Below are 20,113 nucleotides of genomic sequence, written 5' to 3' on the forward strand. Positions count from 1 at the left end.
GTACATCTCTTCCTTTTCTGACCTTCCGCATGACCTACACTCCTCCTGGTCATGAGAAGCAGTGGACAGTACTCCAGCCAGAGGAGATCCCCATCCACAGGGCTCTGGCTTAAGTGCATTGAAAGACACCTAGCCTAATCCCCCCCCCCCCTTTCTCAATGCAGCTTGGACCATGAGGCAGCTACAATAGCAGGCTAGACCCTCATTTGAGTGATCTCCTGTCCACTGAGTCTGCAGCATGAATTAAAAGCTCACTTTGCTTCAGGTGGTAGAAATGTTAACTTGGCTCCTTCCTTGTATAAAAAGTCAGTGCAGTACTATTTCCTACCCACCAACCTGCTCCTTCAACCAAACTCCACCTCAGTCATGTGCCCTCTGACACAGCACCATGCTTGGCACTGATTCAACCATGAAACTCTTGCTCTGCCCTTTCCCTCTGGTGCCATCGGAGCACCACTGTGTTGGCACAAACCATCCATGATGGCATGGAAAATCTGCTCCACATCCTACAGAGACCTTGCCTCCTCCCAGTATTGACCAATGTGAGCTTTGTGCCTGTGCAGATGCTCTGATCAAGAGTCTGCTCCTCCTATGATTGCTCTACCCCCAATATAGGCCATCATGCCTTTCATGTGATGTCATTACAAATGCCCTGCCTCCTCCCCAGCACAAAGAGAATAAACCCTTAAGCATACTGTTTTCACAGCTCCATCCTTCTGAAGTCATGACTTTTCGTGCCAAGAAGCACTTATAAAGAGATAACAGCTGCCATCCCTACTATCCTCCAGTACCTCCACCTTGCCCCATCCTGCCCCTCCTGTGCCAAGAATCAAAAGCTGTAGGTGGAAATGCATTACTTACAACATCAAGGCACTGGACAGCTCCATGGGGGACACACAGAGCCCCCTGCTCGGCACCTGCTAGCATCCAGTGCCACCAGCTTTCCCTATCACATGGTGCGATCCATCACACAGAGCCTCATCATTGTGTGGTATAAATCTATTTGGAAGCAGTTGAGATTGCCCTCACAGCTCATGACCCTCACAATACACCAATCGTGAGGTAGGTACCCAACTATAGCTACTTTCCCAGCCAAACTCTGCTGTTACCTACTATTTAAACATGACATCGCAGCAATTACAGGAATGGTATGCAGGAGTAGCCTAATGGTTAGATCAGTAGTTCCCAATCCTTGTGCTGGAGGCACCCCAGCCAGTCAGGTTTTCATGATATCCACAATGAATATTCATGAGACATAGTATGCAGATTTCTCTCATAAATATTCATTGTGGATATCCTGAAAACCTGACTGGTTGGGGAGCCTCCAGGATCAGGTTTGGGAACCACTGGGTTAGAGCACCAGATAGAAAACATAGGAAGTCTAGTTTAAATCACAGTGGAGAAGTGTAATATCAAAAATTATGTATACAAAATATTGAAATATCCACTATAAATTTTCAACATTATCATGATAAAAGTATTTATTTTTTTGTTTTTATCTCTTTTAATTGGAAGGGAAAAAACCTTAGAGTCTCAGTCAGTATGACTTCATGACCTTAGGGGACAATTACCTTTCCAGATAAAAAATCTTCCAATGTTTAGTTCCTTAACCGTTATATTTAGTGCATCAAAAATTCTTTACTTGTGCTCGGCAAAGAACTGTCAGGAACATCAGGAAACTCATTTTCACAGAGAAGGGTGGTTGATGCCTAGAATGCCCTCCTGAGGGAGGTGGTGTAGAAAAAAAAACAGTGATGGAATTCAAAAAGGTGTAGAATGAACACAGAGGATCTTTAATTAGAAAATGAATGGTATAAAAAATAAAACTTTAATAATTGCATGTGTGTTTGCAAGTTGAGTGATGCTTAGATGGCAATTCCAGCTGTGAAAAGCTAAGGCTGGTGCTGGGTAAGCTTATATGGTCTGGGTTCTGTGTATGGCAATCTGGTTTAAGATTGACTGGAGAGGGCTTGGACAGAAACTCCAGTAATTTGGAATGTGAGGACAGTGCCGGGCAGACTTTTATAAATCCCACAAATGATAAGAGAGATTTGGATAGGCTGGAGTAGACTTCAACAGCAACTTCGGTAGTTGGAACCTACCAGAAATGCCAAAGAGAGACAATGATCAAGTATTTTATATCACACTCGTTGGTTTAATCATGACTTGATAATGAGTGTGACTGCTGGGCAGACTGGATGGACCATTCAGGTCTCTTTATCTGCCATCATTTACTATGTTACTATGTAATTAGTGGTCCCACCAACAGTGGCCTCCATTTTGCTAGGAAGCTGTATCAGGGTAAAAAAGGATCATCTAATTCTAAAAATAAAAGAAAATGTTATTTAAAAATCTTATTTTATGTTGAAAAAGAACTTGGAGCACTCCCATTACTACTGTGCTTGCTTAGCTTTCAAAGATGACTGTGGATCTAAAAAAAACATCTTCAGCTTATATACAAAATAATATCACTTCCTAGATACTTGCCCATAAACTTAAGACTTTTTTAAAATTGAAATTTATTCACATTTTCTAAACATAAAGAAAATACAAAATATAGTGAAAATATTAACTAAGATACCGGAAAATCATTGTTAACAAAACACCAACAAGCCCCCGTTAAGAAAGAAGAAAGAGCAAATTATGAAGAAACATGTTTACCATAAACAGGTTAAAATAATTACATTTGGCAGTATGAATATTTAAACTCCAAAAAACAGAAGAATATCACTTCTCATGACCTTTAAGAAAGGTCTCAAGCTATAAAGAGTCCCAAAAAATATATTCCTTCCCCTGAAAAGCAGTAAGACATATGCACAGATATTTAAGAAAAAATGTTGTTCCCAGGGCTAAAACTTGAGATTTTAAGGCTAAAAATATTTTCTTCTGAGTTGTGTAGCCCTGGAAACATCAGGAAAAACATTAATCTTTTCCCTGCAGAAATTCACATCTTTTTTTCCCAAAGTGCTATTTCAAGATCAGAAATTTATCCTGTTCATTTACAAATGTAGGATAGCCCTAGTAGTACTTATAATTTCTTACGTATCTTTTCAAAATACGTTAGGTCCACCTCAGTTGTTATCAATTGATCTACCACACTTGTTGGATTGATTAAAGTTTCTTTTTAACAGGTAAATAATAACAACTAGATTTTGATAAATTTAGAATCTCTTTGAGGTACTTCATCAAGAGAATTTGTGGTGACACAAATAAATTGAGTGAAAATTCAAAAATTGCAGGTTACATGCTCTCCTGGCATTCTCTATCATTTATAGTAACTTAAGGCGTTTTATAAAACTATATATAATCAATATAATTCCTTCAGGGCCACTGGATGTTTCCCATTCCACCTTGCCAATGAGATTGCTACCATTCCTCAATCTCCAGCCTGGGCATGGAAGCTTGTTCCATCCAGAAAGTGAAATCAGATGCCGCACTTTTCTTGAGGCAGTAGTAGTGGGAGCAACCTGTTGCTCTTCTTGACATTTAGCTTGAACTTCATGAGTGGTTTTGCCTCCTATGAGAGTCTGTTTGTGGTTTCCCTTTTACCTTGACCTTGATTTCCTTCAGGCAGCTACAGCCTACCTCAGCACTTTGCATGGACAGTGAAGGGGCGTACAAATTAGTCCTCGACATAACACCACTTTATAACTCTCAGCTTGGGAGTCACCAATGTGTGGTTGGCACATCCTGCTTGTCCATGGAGAAAGTGAGGTTGTGGGGGGTTCTCCATGGACAGCAGGATAAGTTAACCTCACAAACTCACCTGCCTCCCTTCTGAGATGAATCTGCCTATACCTGGATTTCAGACTGGAAAGGAAATAGGTGGGGATGGTGGTCAGGGGTGGCCTGTGTTTGCTCAGAAGGTCTGCAAAAAGGCTTTCTGAGCTTCAGGAGAGCTAATCCATCAGATGATGTCACCTATATGTGACTGACATCCAGCTGTTCACAGAAAACCCTCGTTACAGGTAAGTAGCCTCACTTTTTTGTTTCTTTGTTTAAGCTAATTACCACACAGTAAGCTTAAACTGCTTACTGTATATCCCCAACATTAAACAAAGGTCTGGGAGATAATCTACAAGGAGTGGCACTTACAAACCTGATTATATTACTTTTTATAGTAGGTAGACTATTTTGGTCTTCAGCTACCATGTACTCTGTTAGTATGTCTGTTCTCTGACTTTACCTCCTGTGGTTTGTGTAGAATTGCCATTATTACTTTAGCTATCACCTTCTCTGTTGCTTTCCTCTTCTTCGTTTGCATCCTTTAGTTCTGTGTTTGGAAATTGCCACACCTGTGATAACAGCATTTCAAATGTGAGAGAGAATTGGCTTAGATCATAAGATTTAAATCTTCTGACTATAACCAGTACAAAACTTTCAAACTGAACAGTTGCTAGGTACTGATGAGTTTCTTCACAGGTATTAACACCTGCAATTTCTCCAGCTTTTTATTTGAAAATTAAGGAAAATCATTTAAAATGGTAAACAAACCAGTTTTTCATATTTTGATGTTTTCATACAGTCTGCTATCTGGTTGCTATGACTATGATGGGTTTACACCTACACTGATGTGATACATTGTAGATAGTGTTGGAGACCTGTGCTACACCGTGAGCAGTGATATTGCCAGGTTTTGGTTTCTACAATGTGGTTTCTTGGCTGGAGCACTGAAAATGGGAGGCCAGTTTGAATGCTGATGTGAAGCACTATCTCAGTTTGACCTGTTTGAGGGATTTTAAGGAAGAGAATAAGACAATACAGATTTGGTAATTGAGATTTTCTGCACCATATATCCTGCAGTCCCTGAAAAATGGTTCATCTGTATTTTGGTTCATTCTCTGTTGGTAATTTGTTCTGACTCACTGTTTGGATGACTTACCTTTTTCCAGGTTTGTTCACTTGTTGGTCTATGAACATATGAGAAATATTTTGTTCAAAATGGGCGAATGCTTTTTATCAAATCTACATCAAATTGGAGAACATCTTCACTGAATCAGTTATGCTTTTCTTGTCGAAGTGCTTTACACTGAAATGCAATTTTTAGTACATAGGTAGTGGAATGAGACCAGTCATGGGTCATCGGTGACATCACTCTTTAACATAATTATTCTCACTATGCTTCCTGGCTTATATAGTAAAGTGTAGTATAAAGTATTGAAAATAGAACAATTTTAGGGCCCCTTTTACAAAGGTTCACTAGCGTTTTTAGCACATGCTAAAAATAAGTGTGTGCTGAACAGTAGAGACACCCATATATTCCTATTGATGTCTCTAGCATTTAGCGTATACTAATCATTATCAAATACTGAAAACATTAGCACGCCTTTGTAAAAGACTCCCTTACTTTGCAGACTTATGTTGTTATTGCTCACAGTTACACCCTGGATAAACAGTTCTCTTCTAAGGTGTGCTCAGAATATTTAAAATTACATTCAAAATTGGTACAGACTGCTTGAAATATAGTGGTGAAATCTAGGCCTAAATCTAACGTTCAGTTTTGTGATTTAGAATATACTAATAAAAAAGACCCACTTCTGAAACCAATGAAACAGGCGCTAGCAAGGTTTTCCTCAGAGTGTGTGTGTTTTACAGAGTGTGTGTGACAGTGAGTGTGTGATAGAGAGTGAATGTGTGAGTGTGTGTGACAGAGATAGTGAGACTGGGCATGACAGTGTGTGTGTGAGAATGACAGTGGCAGGCCCCCCCCTCCCAGTTCCAGGGTATTCCCACCCCCTCCCTCCCCTCCCAGTTCCAGTGTTTTTCCACTCCCTCCCTCCCTCCGTGTCCTACCAGTTGCAGTGTTGTTGAACCCCCTCCCTCCCTCCCAGTTCTAGGGTCCTAAACACCCCTCCGTCCCTCCCATTTCCCCCTCCCAGTTGTACTGGTTTGCGTCCCAGTTGCAGTGTTTTCCCTCCCTCCCAGTTACTGCCTGTTCCTGCAGCACCATCACCAGGTGTGTGTGTTGGGGGGGGGGGGGGGAACCCGTGAAGCAGCTTCAGAGAGATTTAGTAAGACCTGCCGGCAGCATGAAAAATATATTGTGATAGACGTCAGATTTTCCCCATTACTAAACAGAGAAAGTCAACTGATGTGGCAGCATAGGAAAGTATGACCACCACTCACAGTGTACTCGCGCTCGTAGCGCGGGAGATGGCGTGAAAGGCAGGAAGAAGAAAGCGAGCAAGAGAAAACCCCTTTCCCCACATGGCTTCCCTACCATTTAGCAAACAGTTGTTTCGCATCCTTGCTGTGCAACCTGCGACACAGTTGAAGTGGTAGGAAGCGGGAAGTAAAGTTTGCAGCATGCGGGCGACATCGTTTCAGAGAGAAAAAGAGGGTGACATGTGGTCCGTACCTTGCGCTGTAAATGTTTGTAGTGGGGCTTGCGGCGGCATTGCAGAGGCAACAAACTCCTTTTGTATTTTCTTGTATCATTACCCGCCCTCGACGTCATGACGTTTAGACGCGAGGGTGGGGCGGGTGAGCGATGCTATTCGTTGAGTGTCATTGCTCCGCCCACCACGGAAGTTGCAGACTTTGCAGCTTCCGGCTTCATTAGAACATTGGGGTTGTGAATTATGTGCGGATGGGGCATGGCTGAGGGCGGGTCTATGAGTGAGAGTGAGTGGTGCTGACAGCCTAGCCTACCAACACTGCAGGGCTTCAGTGTTTCCCTGCCACAGAGTGAGCTTCAGAATGTTGGAGGTGAGAATTATTTATGTAGATACAGTAGATATTTGTCAGCTATATATAAAATGGTTATAATCATGGCTAAAATTAGGATGTTATTTACTGTAAGTCTCTTAAAACTACTGGTGGTGTATCATGGTGCTGCTTTCACCTAGCTGTTCTTGATTACAAGTTTTAGCTGTTAAATTACTCCTCTAACTGATTTTTGAAATAGGACAGCCTTCTCCAATGGCAATCTAATCTGTTGAGATATTTTTTTGTTACATTTGTACCCTGCGCTTTCCCATTCATGGCAGGCTCAATGCGGCTTACATGGGGCAATGGAGGGTTAAGTGACTTGCCCAGAGTCACAAGGCGCTGCCTGTGCCTGAAGTGGGAATCAAACTCTTTTCCTCAGGACCAAAGTCCACCACCCTAACCACTAGGCCACTCCGTTATCAATATAATTTGTTTCCATCATTTGTCCCAAAAGATTCTAGGCAGCTTACAATATCCATACAAAAAAAATCATATAGCCATCTGCATTAAAAGAAACAAACCAACACACAAAAATTACAAACGTATTAAAAAATCTGCTTAAGCACCAACCAATAGACTAAAGCATTCTTCACCAAACTATCTGTTCAAATTACCAGGATTTTAAATATTTCTAAACCTACAATAATCAACAAAGGAAAGTCCCCTTTTCCTTCCCTTCCTTTCACTTTCCTTTCTCCCCGCCCCTCCCCTTCCTCACATTAACCCTTTGCCTGCCTATCCCCACCCTTCTATCTTCCCTGTGCCCCCTCCCCCCTTTCCTCCTTATCCTCGCAGGCCATCGGCCCGGTTGTGCCCAGCCTCCCTTTAGGAGGTGTGGCTGGGTTCTTTCTTCACCAAACTATCTGTTCAAATTACCAGGATTTTAAATATTCCTAAACCTACAATAATCAACCTTAAATTCCAGCTTTTGGCAGGAAAAAATGAAAAGACCATCTCCACAAATCTCTATTGGAGTACTACCAGCAATTTTTCCTGCCCAGCTTTATGCCAGCCAAGATTTTCCCCCAAGTATAGCAGGGTCCCAATAGACCACTTTACTATATCTGTTCTTCATATAGCTGTAATGTGGCTGCTTTTCACTGTGCAATCAATGGCTTTTATTGCTGAATCTGTTTATGTACATACAGTTCATGAAATCCACAGTTAGTAGTACAGTAGTAATAACATTGGCCTGAATCATAACCCTGTCTAGCTGGACCTGTGAGCCTGGGCCTTCCCTTTCTTCCCCAACTCCATTTTGTCAGGTTGAAATTTAGAGCAGAGTAAAGCCAGTGGCAAGTAAAGGAAAAAGAGGGCAGGGCTTATGTTTGGCTAGTTATCTCTATACCTGCTCATCACAGTCAGTCATTCTCATTCTGATTCTCAGTTATAACACCAGCTCTTCTGTGTTAGTTCTTTTCTTACATTATGTCTGTGCAAAAGCTGCTGTTGAAGTATAAAACATTATTTGGTGTTTTATTCTCCTAAGCCTGACCTCAAGTTCCTCTGTCCTCAGCCAAATGAAATTCTTTATTTGCAGATGTTATAAGTTGAAGTAGAGGGTTGACAAAGGGTTAGTGTGTGACTATGAGTGGAATGTGATATAGCCTAATGATTTTTTGTTGGTAAAAGTCAAAGTTCTTTATATCAGTGATCTTCTTTAATTTTTAAGTTGGGGCCACTTTGAATTCTAATGAGTTGAAGGAAATCTGCCAAATATCTTCCCACTCAGGGCCACAACACTGCTGACTAGTGTGTGTCAATCAGTGGCGTACCAAGGGGGGGCGGTCCGCCCCGGGTGCACGCTGCTGGGGGGGTGCCGCGCGCCGGTCAGGGTCGTTGGTTCCCATGCTCCCTCTGCCCCGGAACAGGAAGTAACCTGTTCCGGGGCAGAGGGAGCATGGAAACCAACGACGCTGACCGGCATGCGGCACCTTCCCCCAGCGGCGTGCATCCGGGGGGGGGGGGTCTTTCGCCAGGGTGGGGGGGTATCCCTTCACCGGGGGGGGGGGGGGTCACGCTGCACGGGGGGGTGCTGCACCCGGGGGGGGGGGCGGTGCGCATCGGCGATCCGCCCCGGGTGTCAGCGCCCCTCGGAACACCACTGGTGTCAATAATATCAGTCCCCACCAGCCCACCTTCAAAATTCATTGGGAGGTATACTCGAGGTTGTAAGCATTTTCAAATGCATTCTCTTTTGTCTATTGAGAAATGCCATGTCCTTCAAGTATGTGGCCCTTCCCCTCATCCACTTTTCCCTTTCTGTCCTGAGCCTAAGTATGAGGCAAGAGTATCAGGAAAAATACCTAGAAAGACAAAGAGGGCTGTCCCATAGTCTCCTGGGGCCACCATTGGACCACCGGGCCTTACATTGTATTTTAGAATAAAACAAAATGAAATAAAAATCAAATTGGTGTGAGAGATGATCTCTTGTTTTTCTTGCCCCAAGAAATCATCCTTTCCAGTTTTGTATTCTCTACTTTATAAAACAGCTATAATCATGTTTTCAAAATAGAACTAAAAACAATTCAAATGTACTTTTCCCCTGTATTCCGATTTAACATGAGAAACATTTCACTGATATTTGACATCACACTTTTCAACCAAAGTAAATGCACAGAATGATGGTGGAAAAGACTGCCTTGTTGGGGGGTGGGGTGGGGGGATGGTTTCTTGCATTTCTATAGTTTTACTAGGCCTGCTGACTTTATTTCCCACTTATTCTGTTTAGCTCTACCGAGTGCTTCAGTTACCGTAGCAACCAGCAGATGGGGTTCTTTGACCAGGGTCAGCGGGGAATTTGCTGCAAATGAAGTTTTAAAAGAGTACATATCGTAATAACAGCTTTTATTTTATTTATGCAATTTACAATATTATTCTTCTACAAAACAAAGAACAAGAACTTTTAAAGAAAAACCTATAATATGACCATGACATTAATCAAAATCTTTGCCTAGTTCAAATCAAAAAGGGGACAGGCCAAAGAAAAAAAAAAGCAAAATTTTCCAATGTCACCATGTCATTTGCACATTATTATATCCCCAAATAAACATACTGGACAATACATAAAAGAAACATATTCATATGGGATTCTTATTTGCTAGGAAAGATCGTGACTAGAGTGGGTCCATAAAGTTGTAACCAAACCCCTGATACCTAACAATGCACCTACGGGAAAACTAAAAAAAAAAAAAAGGTTCCCCCTATACTAGCAAGTCTAGCCTTTGTGGTCTTAGACACACCAGAGAACATGGTCAGCTTCTGTCTACAAAAAAAAAAAAAAATCTTTAAAGTTGAAATAATTGTTAAAAGAAATGGCATCAGATTCTGAATGCAAAACTACAACCAAAGTTGTTTTGGTAGCAATATTATCACTTGAGAACTCTAGAAAAGCAGAAAGATCAATACTATCCATGCATACAATTGAGACCATTGTACCATACACCATCTCACACACAACTGTGCCTCTAAGAAATTAGACCAGGCTTTTTTTTGTACTCTATTTCTTTCCTTCCCCTTTTAGGATTGAAGCTCACTAAAGGGGGATTTGGGGGTTTTCTCTGCATTTCTTGGTGGGATGGGAGAAGAACCACTTTGCTTCTTCCTTTCATCCTGGTCCACATACATTTACAAAATCTATAATATAAGCATAGAATACAATGGCAGTTAAGGACCATCTAATCTGTCCAATTTATGTCATGCCATAGGTCCTTTGTTGATCTCTGTTTTTTTTCTTTACCTCTTCACAGCAAAGGATTCTCTATGTTTATCATTACAGTATTTGCCATCACTGTAAGGAGTTTGTTCAGTGCATTGTTTTGTCAAAACTGAACCTAGCTTCTTAGACCCTCAAATCATGATTATCTTGTACTACAACACATTTCTACTAAAAAGATATGTTGCTTCTGCCTTATCTATATCTTTGTGATATCTAAATGACAGTAATTTATTTTCTCCCCCCTTTTGCATTAGGGCATACATATAAAGGGGTCCTTTTTCTAAGATGCGCTAATGGATTTAGTGCACACTAACGATTATGTGCGCTAAATGATAAGGTGCCCATTGTATTCCTATGGGTGTCTTATTTACCGTATGCTAATCGCTAGCGTGCACTAAATCTGTTAGCTCATCTTAATAAAAGGACTCCTTAAATTCTTAAGCCTCATATCAGAGGGCATTTGGAAAAGACTAGTCACTGTATCCCATTTCTCTGAACTGCCTGTTTTCTGTCTTATATCCTCTCAATGGTATGAATGGTATGGCCTAATACTCCAAGTAAACATTTTGATATCCTTCTTTTTTGGCATTGTGATTATCACAATATTTCTATCATGTCAGATTCATATTAATATTCCCTTTTTCCCACCACATATTGATAACTTGAATATCTGCCCTTCGAAAACATAAGTCCCTCAGGAGTGTTCCATGTGTTGCACATCTTACAAAAAGATAACCTTGCCTACAAATCCTTCTGAAATTTCACAAAACTGTTGAACGGAACTGACCCCTTGAGGCACTCCATTGATCACCCTTCTTTTCCTCAATCCGAACTCTATTTCTACAACCTCTTATTATCTATAAGTAAACCACTTTGGGGTGCAGGCCTAGGCTTCTTGATCTGTTTATGAGTGTTCTGCATGGAACTGTATCACAGCTTTGTTAAAATCCAAGCATACCGCTTCTGATCTATGTCCCCAAACACACAATCAAGAAGTTAATCAGATTTGTTTTTTTATGATCTCCCTCTGTTAAAACAGTGCTACTCATTGGATTCAAGGTGTTTCATTACCACTTCCTTTAGTAGTGTTTCCATAAATATGACCACCACTGAGGTCTGACCAAGTTTTGTATTGGACTGGGACAAGGCATATGACTATAACTTGCATGGGGGGTATTTTGGACAGAGATAGGTTATGCAGCTCTGATTTGTGATTGCATTGTAAAATGATTTATTTTAATGCCTGTAATATGCATTGAATGAGTTTGTTACTATGGATACTGTGGAGTATATGTTTTCCATTAATTTTGCTGTGACTTATATCAATCTTCTCTCTATTACCTCTGTATTTTAATTATTATAGTGGTAATATTCACCCTCTGACAGTAAGCAATTAGTAAGTCACTCCCAGCCACAAGCTGACATAACCTTTGATATTCAGTGCCAGGGCATGTGCAGATCCCAGCATTGGATATACTGGTATGTTTGCCGACCCAGTAGTTAACTGAATATTCGTATTTGATTCGATCCTTGTAACTCTTATCTTATCCCCACTTCTCACAGCATCAGCAGGTACCAACATAATTGCATTTCAAGCCACCGCTCTACATCGGTGTAATATATACTGTTAAAATAAATACAAAATTCACTAATGGTCCAAAACAGTATGTTACTGTCAAATCAACTCCAATATTATTACGGTGCCTATGGGTACCTTTATAAAATAGGTTATACAATAATCCCCAATAGCACACAAATTCACACATTCTCCAAGACAGTAGTATGGGTGTACATATATTCTATGTGTGTGTGTGCACATACCTTGCAATTCTATTTCTGTTCCATCCACTCTGTGCCCTCAGGAATGGTTCAAGTAAAAGAACACATGCTATTTGTCAGCATCCATATTGTATATTTCAATTCAATTGCATAATTTTACATACGTGCTTTACAAACAGAACATACTTTATAAAATTATCCTTTAAATGTAGTTTTTCTGGTCTTGGGTGGGGCTGTGGTCTTTACAATGTTACTATTTCCAGTAAGATGTAAAGACTTGCTAAACTCTGCTTTATTGGTGATGTCGCTGCCATCTTTTGATTGAATTACAAACCTTCTCTTCCTCTCATTCCGTGTGTTTAGCATACTTATTTCTTTTTCCATCCAGATTACAACAGTTGGACAAGCATTGTCAGACCAGTGCTCAGCAACTTATAGAACTATTGAACCAACAGAATCTGCTCATGAAAGAGAAACAGGGTCTAGCAGAGGAGGTACGCTTTCTGAAAACAAAGGTAATCAATCACAACAAACAATAAGACACAAAATCATATTGGAATATTCATAAGTAAGTAAGTATTGCCACCATATACTAATCAAGTATTTCACTATGCATCATCTACAAAGGCATAAAATGGGAAAAAGGTTCAGCAAAGAATATTGCAGATTAATAGTAATTTTGTAAGGTGCTTTAATAGCATGGAATAAGATATGAGTTATTAATGAGTTATTAATTCCTCCACTTTCCTACGGCCATGGAATTGTTGACTGGCATCATAAAAATCTTGAAAATCTGAATGTGGAGGAGTGAGGAGCCTAATGGTGAGAGCAGTGGACTGAGCATCAGAGGAGCCCTGTTCAAATTGCATTGCAGCTACTTGTGATGTTGGGCAAGGAACTTAACCCTCCGTTGCATCAAATACAAATTCAGATTGTGAGCCCTGCAGGGACATAGAAATACCTACTGTACCTGAATGTACACTGCTTTGATAGCTTTCAGGCAGTATAAAAGAGAAAATAAAAGGAAAATAATGTATGAACAAGAGAACTCCCCCATGCCCACAAGGTAATTTATAAGAATCTGTGTATGCCAATTCTAACAGCAGGAGGAGGAGGAATGGGTCTCTCTAGAAATAGACTGATCATATATAGTTGGTATCACAGATCACCTAATGAACATGAATAGACCCAAATGTACAGAAGGTCTTGAAGTATGAAAGTAAATATCCTGAATCAGTCTCTATCTTGAAACATGGACAAGGCATCTGAATAGATGGAATGGGTGCATGTAGGGAAGGAAGAAACAGAATTTGAAAAACAAGAGAAAAAATTATTTGAAGAATTAGATAAGCAAATGAGGGAAAACGTGGCAAATGCATAAATACAGTGGGAAATACAAAGAGGGGCATAATCGAAGGGGACGTCCTCGCAAAACGTCCCAGTGGAGGGGCTGGGAAACCCGTATTATCGAAACGAAAGATGGACGTCCCCTTCGATTTCTCTTGTTTTTCAAATTCTGTTTCTTCCTTCCCTACATGTACTGATGGAATCTCACCCATTCCATCTATTCAGATGCCTTGTCCATGTTTCAAGATAGAGACTGATTCAGGATATTTACTTTCATACTTCAAGACCTTCTGTACATTTGGGTCTATTCATGTTCATTAGGTGATCTGTGATACCAACAAGAAATTTAAAGTTAGGTTGAAAGCATACTTCTTTTTGAAAGTTTTTGGAGATGCAGCTTTGGATACCAGTTTGACTTGAGGCATCTGCAATGTATGTGCTTGGATGTATGTTGTTTTTAATGATCTTGGCGGAGAGAGAGTAGTTTTACTTTCCTAATTTTCCTTTCTTTTTCCTGGATTATTTTATTTTCTAAACTGCTTAGGCCTCTTTATAGACCAGGCAGTATATCAAGTATTAATAAACTGTACATTTCCAATATTTTAACTTTTTAATTTTAGAAAAAAAAAAAAACCAACATCAATCAGAAGTAAAATATTTTTGTTTTAGTCTCATAGGTCTATGTGCATTCATGAATGCACTAAATGCTAGAAACTTGTACAAACAGGAAAGTATCTGCAACTGTTCTTCTCCATTACCTCCCACACTTCAAAATCCATCTAAACTACATTTTGAATTCTTTAGTTAGGTTTACCAGCAATCTCATCTCCAGTTCTCACAATTGCAATTACCTAAGCTATAAATTAACACCTTTCACTTGCCACAGGGGATGTTGAATGAGGAGTCTAACTGTGAAACACTGGTTAAGCAGTTTAATCAGGAAGAATTTGTGAAATGCCTGATGTTAGTCATGGGTTAAGGATATGACACTAATGGTCCTAAGCAACACTTTACTGAGGTCCCTTTTTCCAGACAATAGCACAATCATAGGAATAATATATTCCTGATATTAAAAAACAAATCTAATCTTAGTCTATAGAGATAAATCATGTCTCTAATTGCTTTAACAAAGGACCCATCCAGGGATAAATGATGTCTTGGATTGCTTTTGACAAGGGATCCATTAATATGATCTCCTTTGCATTTAATTAAATAATTGGTTAAACCAACATAGTCCGAATAAGACCAGAATAGCAGAGTGAATAATTTGTTTTCCCCAACACAGAACTACATAAGGAAAGATCCTTTCTGGGCCTACTCTTCTGCTTATGAGGGTTTTGACTTCATTGCTTTTAGTGTACTCTTAATATTTATGACCAGTTTTTGTCACATCTTCATGGGCTCCAACCTACTGCAGCACTAGCCAAGGGTTGCCTAGCTAAATTTAACATACCAACCGATGTGAAGAGGGGAATTCACATATCTAAATCAGGATATGTGGAATTCCCATATTATTTTAGAAGAGGCTCTTCCAAATAAAATAGGAGCAGAGTTGAAAACTGCATATAAGAGGAAAACAATACCCTCCCCCCCCCCAACCTAAACATACATTGACATGGGAGCAGCTTTCTAAAATCGCTGCTCCCTTTGCTAAGACCCTAATGCCAGAGCTCCCTGATTAAACCCCTACCTCGATGCTACCATCCTCCAGCACCTCAGCAGCATAAAGTCATTCTTCTAGCAGTATAATCTATCCCTGAGACCCCTACCTAGTGGTACACCTCCCAACCACCTTGTCAGCAGTCCAATTCTTCCTCATCCACTCCATCCAACCCCCATATTTGGGCACAAACCTGATATATGGCAGCCTTACCTGGACTAACCCCTCTGGGGCCCAGTGCCCTCAAAAATAGCCCTCAGCTCGCAGGGTATAAGGAATCCTGATTCTAGTGGTAATACTGTGATGCAGTAAGTCTCAGAGACCATTTTGTGTTGGGATCAGACATGAAGCAGGAGTGAGTGAGAATTGTTCTTACCTCAATAGGGTCCCTGGGAAGTGTGTTTGTGGGGGGGGGGGGGGGGGAGGGCTGTAGGCTAAGGGTTTTTTTTAGGGTTTCCAGCTTCTGGGAGGGGGTTATTAGCCTGGGGGAGGCTGCTACATTTTAGGATCATGCCCAGAATGCCTTCCCTACCAGGTGGGGCTGCTTCAGAGGCATTTCACTGCTGGGAAGGCCAAGTGGGGAGGAAGGCTGGGGGGGGGGGGGGACACCTCGGAATTGGGTGTTTTATTACGGGGGGGATGTTGCTTACAGAGAAGTTGGTTGTTGCTGGAGGCAGGGGCTTGTGCTTTCTGTGTGTTTGTTACTGCCGGGGTGGGGTTTGGGTTGCTAGGGAGTTCTGCTGCTTGTGATGGTGGGTTTATAGGTAGGTTTATGCTTCTGGGGGGGGGGGGGGGGGGGGCTTGTACTTTTTGAGGGGTTGGATTATGTTTCCAGGGGTGGTGTTTCTTCTGGGGGGATTGTTGCTGCTAGTGATTAGGTTAATGGTGCTGGGGGGAGGGGGGAAGATATGCTGCTTGGAGCATTGTTGTTGCTGCTGAGGAGGGGTGTTACGCTGCTTGGGGCAGGGGTTAATGCTGCCAAGGAACTTATGGTGCCAGCAGGCGAATTATGCTGATGAGGAGTTTGGGGGAAGCTGATATCAGGGTAGGGGCTTGACTGGGAAGAGGGGAGTGCTGGCATTTCAAGGACCCCATATTTCAGGATTTACATCTGCCACTATAGCAGGCACTTAGACATTCTTAAGAGCAGTGGTAAATTCCAAAGTCTAGGTTTTCTAATGTGAAATAGGAAATGCACATCTGTATTTAGTCCCGCCTAGTCCACTTCTTCGTCTCATCTTCTCCATGCCTCCTTACTATATACACAAATTGAACATCCCTACCTATTAATGGCCTCTGTTGTGAAAGTGCTTAAATATCTGGGCCTTTCCAGACATTTATATTCAGTCATTTACGCATAGAGATGCTTCTAAAATAACCACCATTTAAGTGTCAATGGGTAAATAACAGGTATAATTTTCTAACAAATAAGTATCTATTTAAAATATAAGTATTTGTTAAAAATGCATAACATTTTAAACATATATCTTATACATTTACAGTTATATGATGGCTGTGCTGCTGAATATTGACTTCAGTTCTAGTATCACTAACAGTATACACCAAAACTTTTCTGATTTCTGCAAGTCCATCCTGCCAGAGCATACTGTGAACTGCAAAAATAGCCTAGATCAAACATTTGACCTCAGGAGTTACATTCAGAAGACTTGTTATTCAAACTTTTCTTCCCACTACTCAGTCCTATTACAGATATTGAGAGTTAGAGGTTTAAAGTGTGGTCCTACTGTATCTACAGTCCCTTTTGACAGATCTCTATCAAACAAGATGAATGAAGACACTTCAGCACCATGGAAAGTTATTTGTGAGATCTCAAAGTGTTCACTGTCTCCCATCCTTTTTAATATGTATATCTAACCCCTGACAAACACTGATAGAAGCTGTCATGTGAAGACCCATTTTATGCAGAACATCAAGATCAGAAATGAAATGTCTCAGTCAGGCTGCACTCATTTCTGGTGGTAATTTACAAAGGCACTGTTGAGCATGAAGTGCTTTGTATGTTATGTGCATAATGATGTTCAGGGGCATGTGTATGTTTGCCTGCATGTGAAACGGGAACAGCCATTTTACAAATATACACATTGGAACAATAAACAGCATGAACTTGGCAGCTTCTGTGCAGAAGGTACCAGCATTTCCACGTAAAAGTAGCAATTTTGCAACTTCCATGTGTAAGATGGTGCCACTTCCATGTCTAGCTGTTCAATTTTACAAACTAGATATATAAGAGCTGCTGGTTATTTTCTTCATTTTGGAGATGGTATTGAGAAGGATTACTTCCTTAATCCCTCATGTAAAACCCTGGCACAAAGAAGCACTTAAAAAAAAATCTGTGTGTGCCTTTGAGCTGGTGGAAATCCCAATGGGAAAATTTTTCCATAAACCTATGTTCCCTTTGAAAAATGGGAAATACATGTATAAACTTTTATTCCATTCAAGGCATGCCCAATCCAAGGCCCCTTGAAATCTCTGCTTTGTGTCAATCTCCACCTATAAATAGCGGTATTCTGAAATTGTCATTTACATTGACAACCTTACGAAAATTACTGAAGACTTACTTGTTCAAAAAGACGTACAAAAAGGATCCCCCATAACGATCTGACTCCTAAATTATACCAGATACAACTATTATGGAACTCTTCTAATTTGCTTATTTTAATTACATCCTCATTATTGAATAATATCTTGTCATGATATCATTATGTTATGTTTTACCTATTTATCCGTTTCTAATCCTATATGATATTCTTATGCACTTTATTTGTAACAATTCTGAAATTCTTATTCCATTAATATGATTGCCATGATATTCTTATGCACCTTATCTGTATCTATACTCTGAAATTCTTTTTCCATTAATGTGTCGTTGTAACATATTGTAAGCCACATTGAGCTTGCAAATAGGTGGGAAAATGTGGGATACAAATGCAGCAAATAAATAAATATGTATACAATATATACGTAGAGCTGCTTCTAAAATAACTCCATATATCTGCTTCCCTTATGTAGATGACATTCTGATTATCATTCCAGTTTTCCATGACCCAAGTGAGGGGGTGAGCTCATTGATCCAGATGTTGACAAAGATCTAAGACTGAGTTATATATACAGTTCCTTGCACTAACTTTTTTGAATAGTTCTATAATTGTACTTTGTCTTTAAACATGGAGATAATGCCATGTACATCACTGAAACAAACTCCTACTTTAATGCCTAGTAATTTTATTTTTTTTAGACAGCAGAATGTGAACATTAGACAAAAAGGTGTGAAGTCTTTTGCAAAATACAGTAATAAACAAACTAAATGGGAAGAAAAAATAGATTTTGTGGATAGAACAGAAGCAGTGACCAGAATGGAAAATAGCCTGGTGCTCAGAGCAATGGGCTGACAACCAGTGATGTCTGGGTTCAAATCCTTCTGATGTTCCTTGTGATCTTTGTCAAGTCTTACCCCTCCTTTGCCTCAGGTACAAAAGTTTACATTCATGTACAGTAGGTACTGTATTTCCCTGGCCCCAGGGGCCTTACAATCTAACTTGTGTAAAGTAATATACATGTAGGACGTAAACAGTTTATTAACAAAAAAGAAGCTGATTTATTCTAGTGTCTATCTGACCACGATAAAGAAAAGGACAGTGAAATGCTATAAGAAATTAGTTATCCAGTTAACTTTAGAACTCCAGTTTTTACAACCATACTTTAAGTATCCAGTTAAATTATAACCACACACAGGCACATATCTCATTCCAACCATTAACTAATTAACTTTTGTCTAGATAATGTAAGCTATTTCCTGAATTTAACCAAACCGATCTTTTGACTATCATTTTATTCTTTTACTTTAGAGAATTAAGTGCCAGCCAGTAAAAAGAAATTAGCTGCCCATTACTGCACAGTTTAAGTAGAATAAAATGCTTAAATGAATGAACTAATATTTTGCAATTTGACCTTGTCTCTGTATGTGAATATGCCAGTGGTTTCTTTTCAGCAAAATAAAACGCGTCCTGTTTTTGATACTGTTGTCTACCCACTATTCAGTTTGAACAACTGGCAGTAAACAGACTATGACAGACTCACTTCTTTTTCTGGAAATAGAAAGTGGAAACACCATGGATGTGCACCAAATAATTTCACTGTTATTTACCATTTTCCATCATTACTTACAAAAGTGATTCTTCTCAAGTGTGATGCATAGGACAAAAATAACTTTATTGATCCTACCTGTAACAGTGTGTAGATCTTAGAGCACAATAGTAAGCCACAGGAAATAAAAGCTTTTTGAATTGTTATATAGTACCATGTTCACTTCCTTCACCATTATCTTCTTTTCTGAGAATTTTCTCATAGAAACTGTTGCCCATAATAAATAGAAAGTGCAAGTCAGTCTGCAAGAAAATAATCTTTAATCTTACTTCTTTCTCTTTCAGTTACCATCCATACCGAACCCTGATACCTGACTTGCTGCAAAGTGAAGACCTGACTTCAAATTTAGTTCTTTACACAAAAATGCCTTTGAAAAGATGTGATATTGAACAGTACATCTAATTAATTTTAACAATTTAATATTAAAAGCTTCCTATGATGAGGTCAGTCTGAAGAGAAACTTGATCAAGACTGAATATTGCAATGCGAAACATTTGATTGCAATTTTATAACTAATAATCGTTCTATTTTGTACTCACTTTTATATATTAAAACTTCTTTTTGAAACCCTGTAATATGTGGATTTTTATGATGCTGCAAGAACATTCCTTACTAGTCAGTACCTAAAGAGAACTGAACAGGTATGCATGTCGTACTAAAAAGAGTAGGAAATTAGGTGTAATTTAAAGTGTAGTTATGGTACCATAAAGTTTTGTATTGTTTTTAATATCAAC

At 39.8% G+C, this 20,113-nt stretch overlaps 1 protein-coding gene across 1 annotated transcript in view; it reads left to right on the forward strand.

Moving 5' to 3' along the window:
• SDCCAG8 (serologically defined colon cancer antigen 8) overlaps nucleotides 1-19,944 on the forward strand; it is a 434,015-nt gene extending 414,071 nt beyond the window's left edge. Inside the window, exons 17-18 of the mRNA XM_030196427.1 lie at nucleotides 12,597-12,723; nucleotides 19,664-19,944. Coding sequence (XP_030052287.1) covers nucleotides 12,597-12,723; nucleotides 19,664-19,693 — 157 coding nt within the window. The 3' untranslated portion in view covers nucleotides 19,694-19,944. The remainder of the gene's footprint in view (nucleotides 1-12,596; nucleotides 12,724-19,663) is intronic.
• The last annotated feature ends 169 nt before the right edge of the window (nucleotides 19,945-20,113 follow it).

This window comes from Microcaecilia unicolor, chromosome 3 (genome assembly GCF_901765095.1).
Source record: "Microcaecilia unicolor chromosome 3, aMicUni1.1, whole genome shotgun sequence".
Taxonomy (NCBI): Eukaryota; Metazoa; Chordata; class Amphibia; order Gymnophiona; family Siphonopidae; genus Microcaecilia; species Microcaecilia unicolor.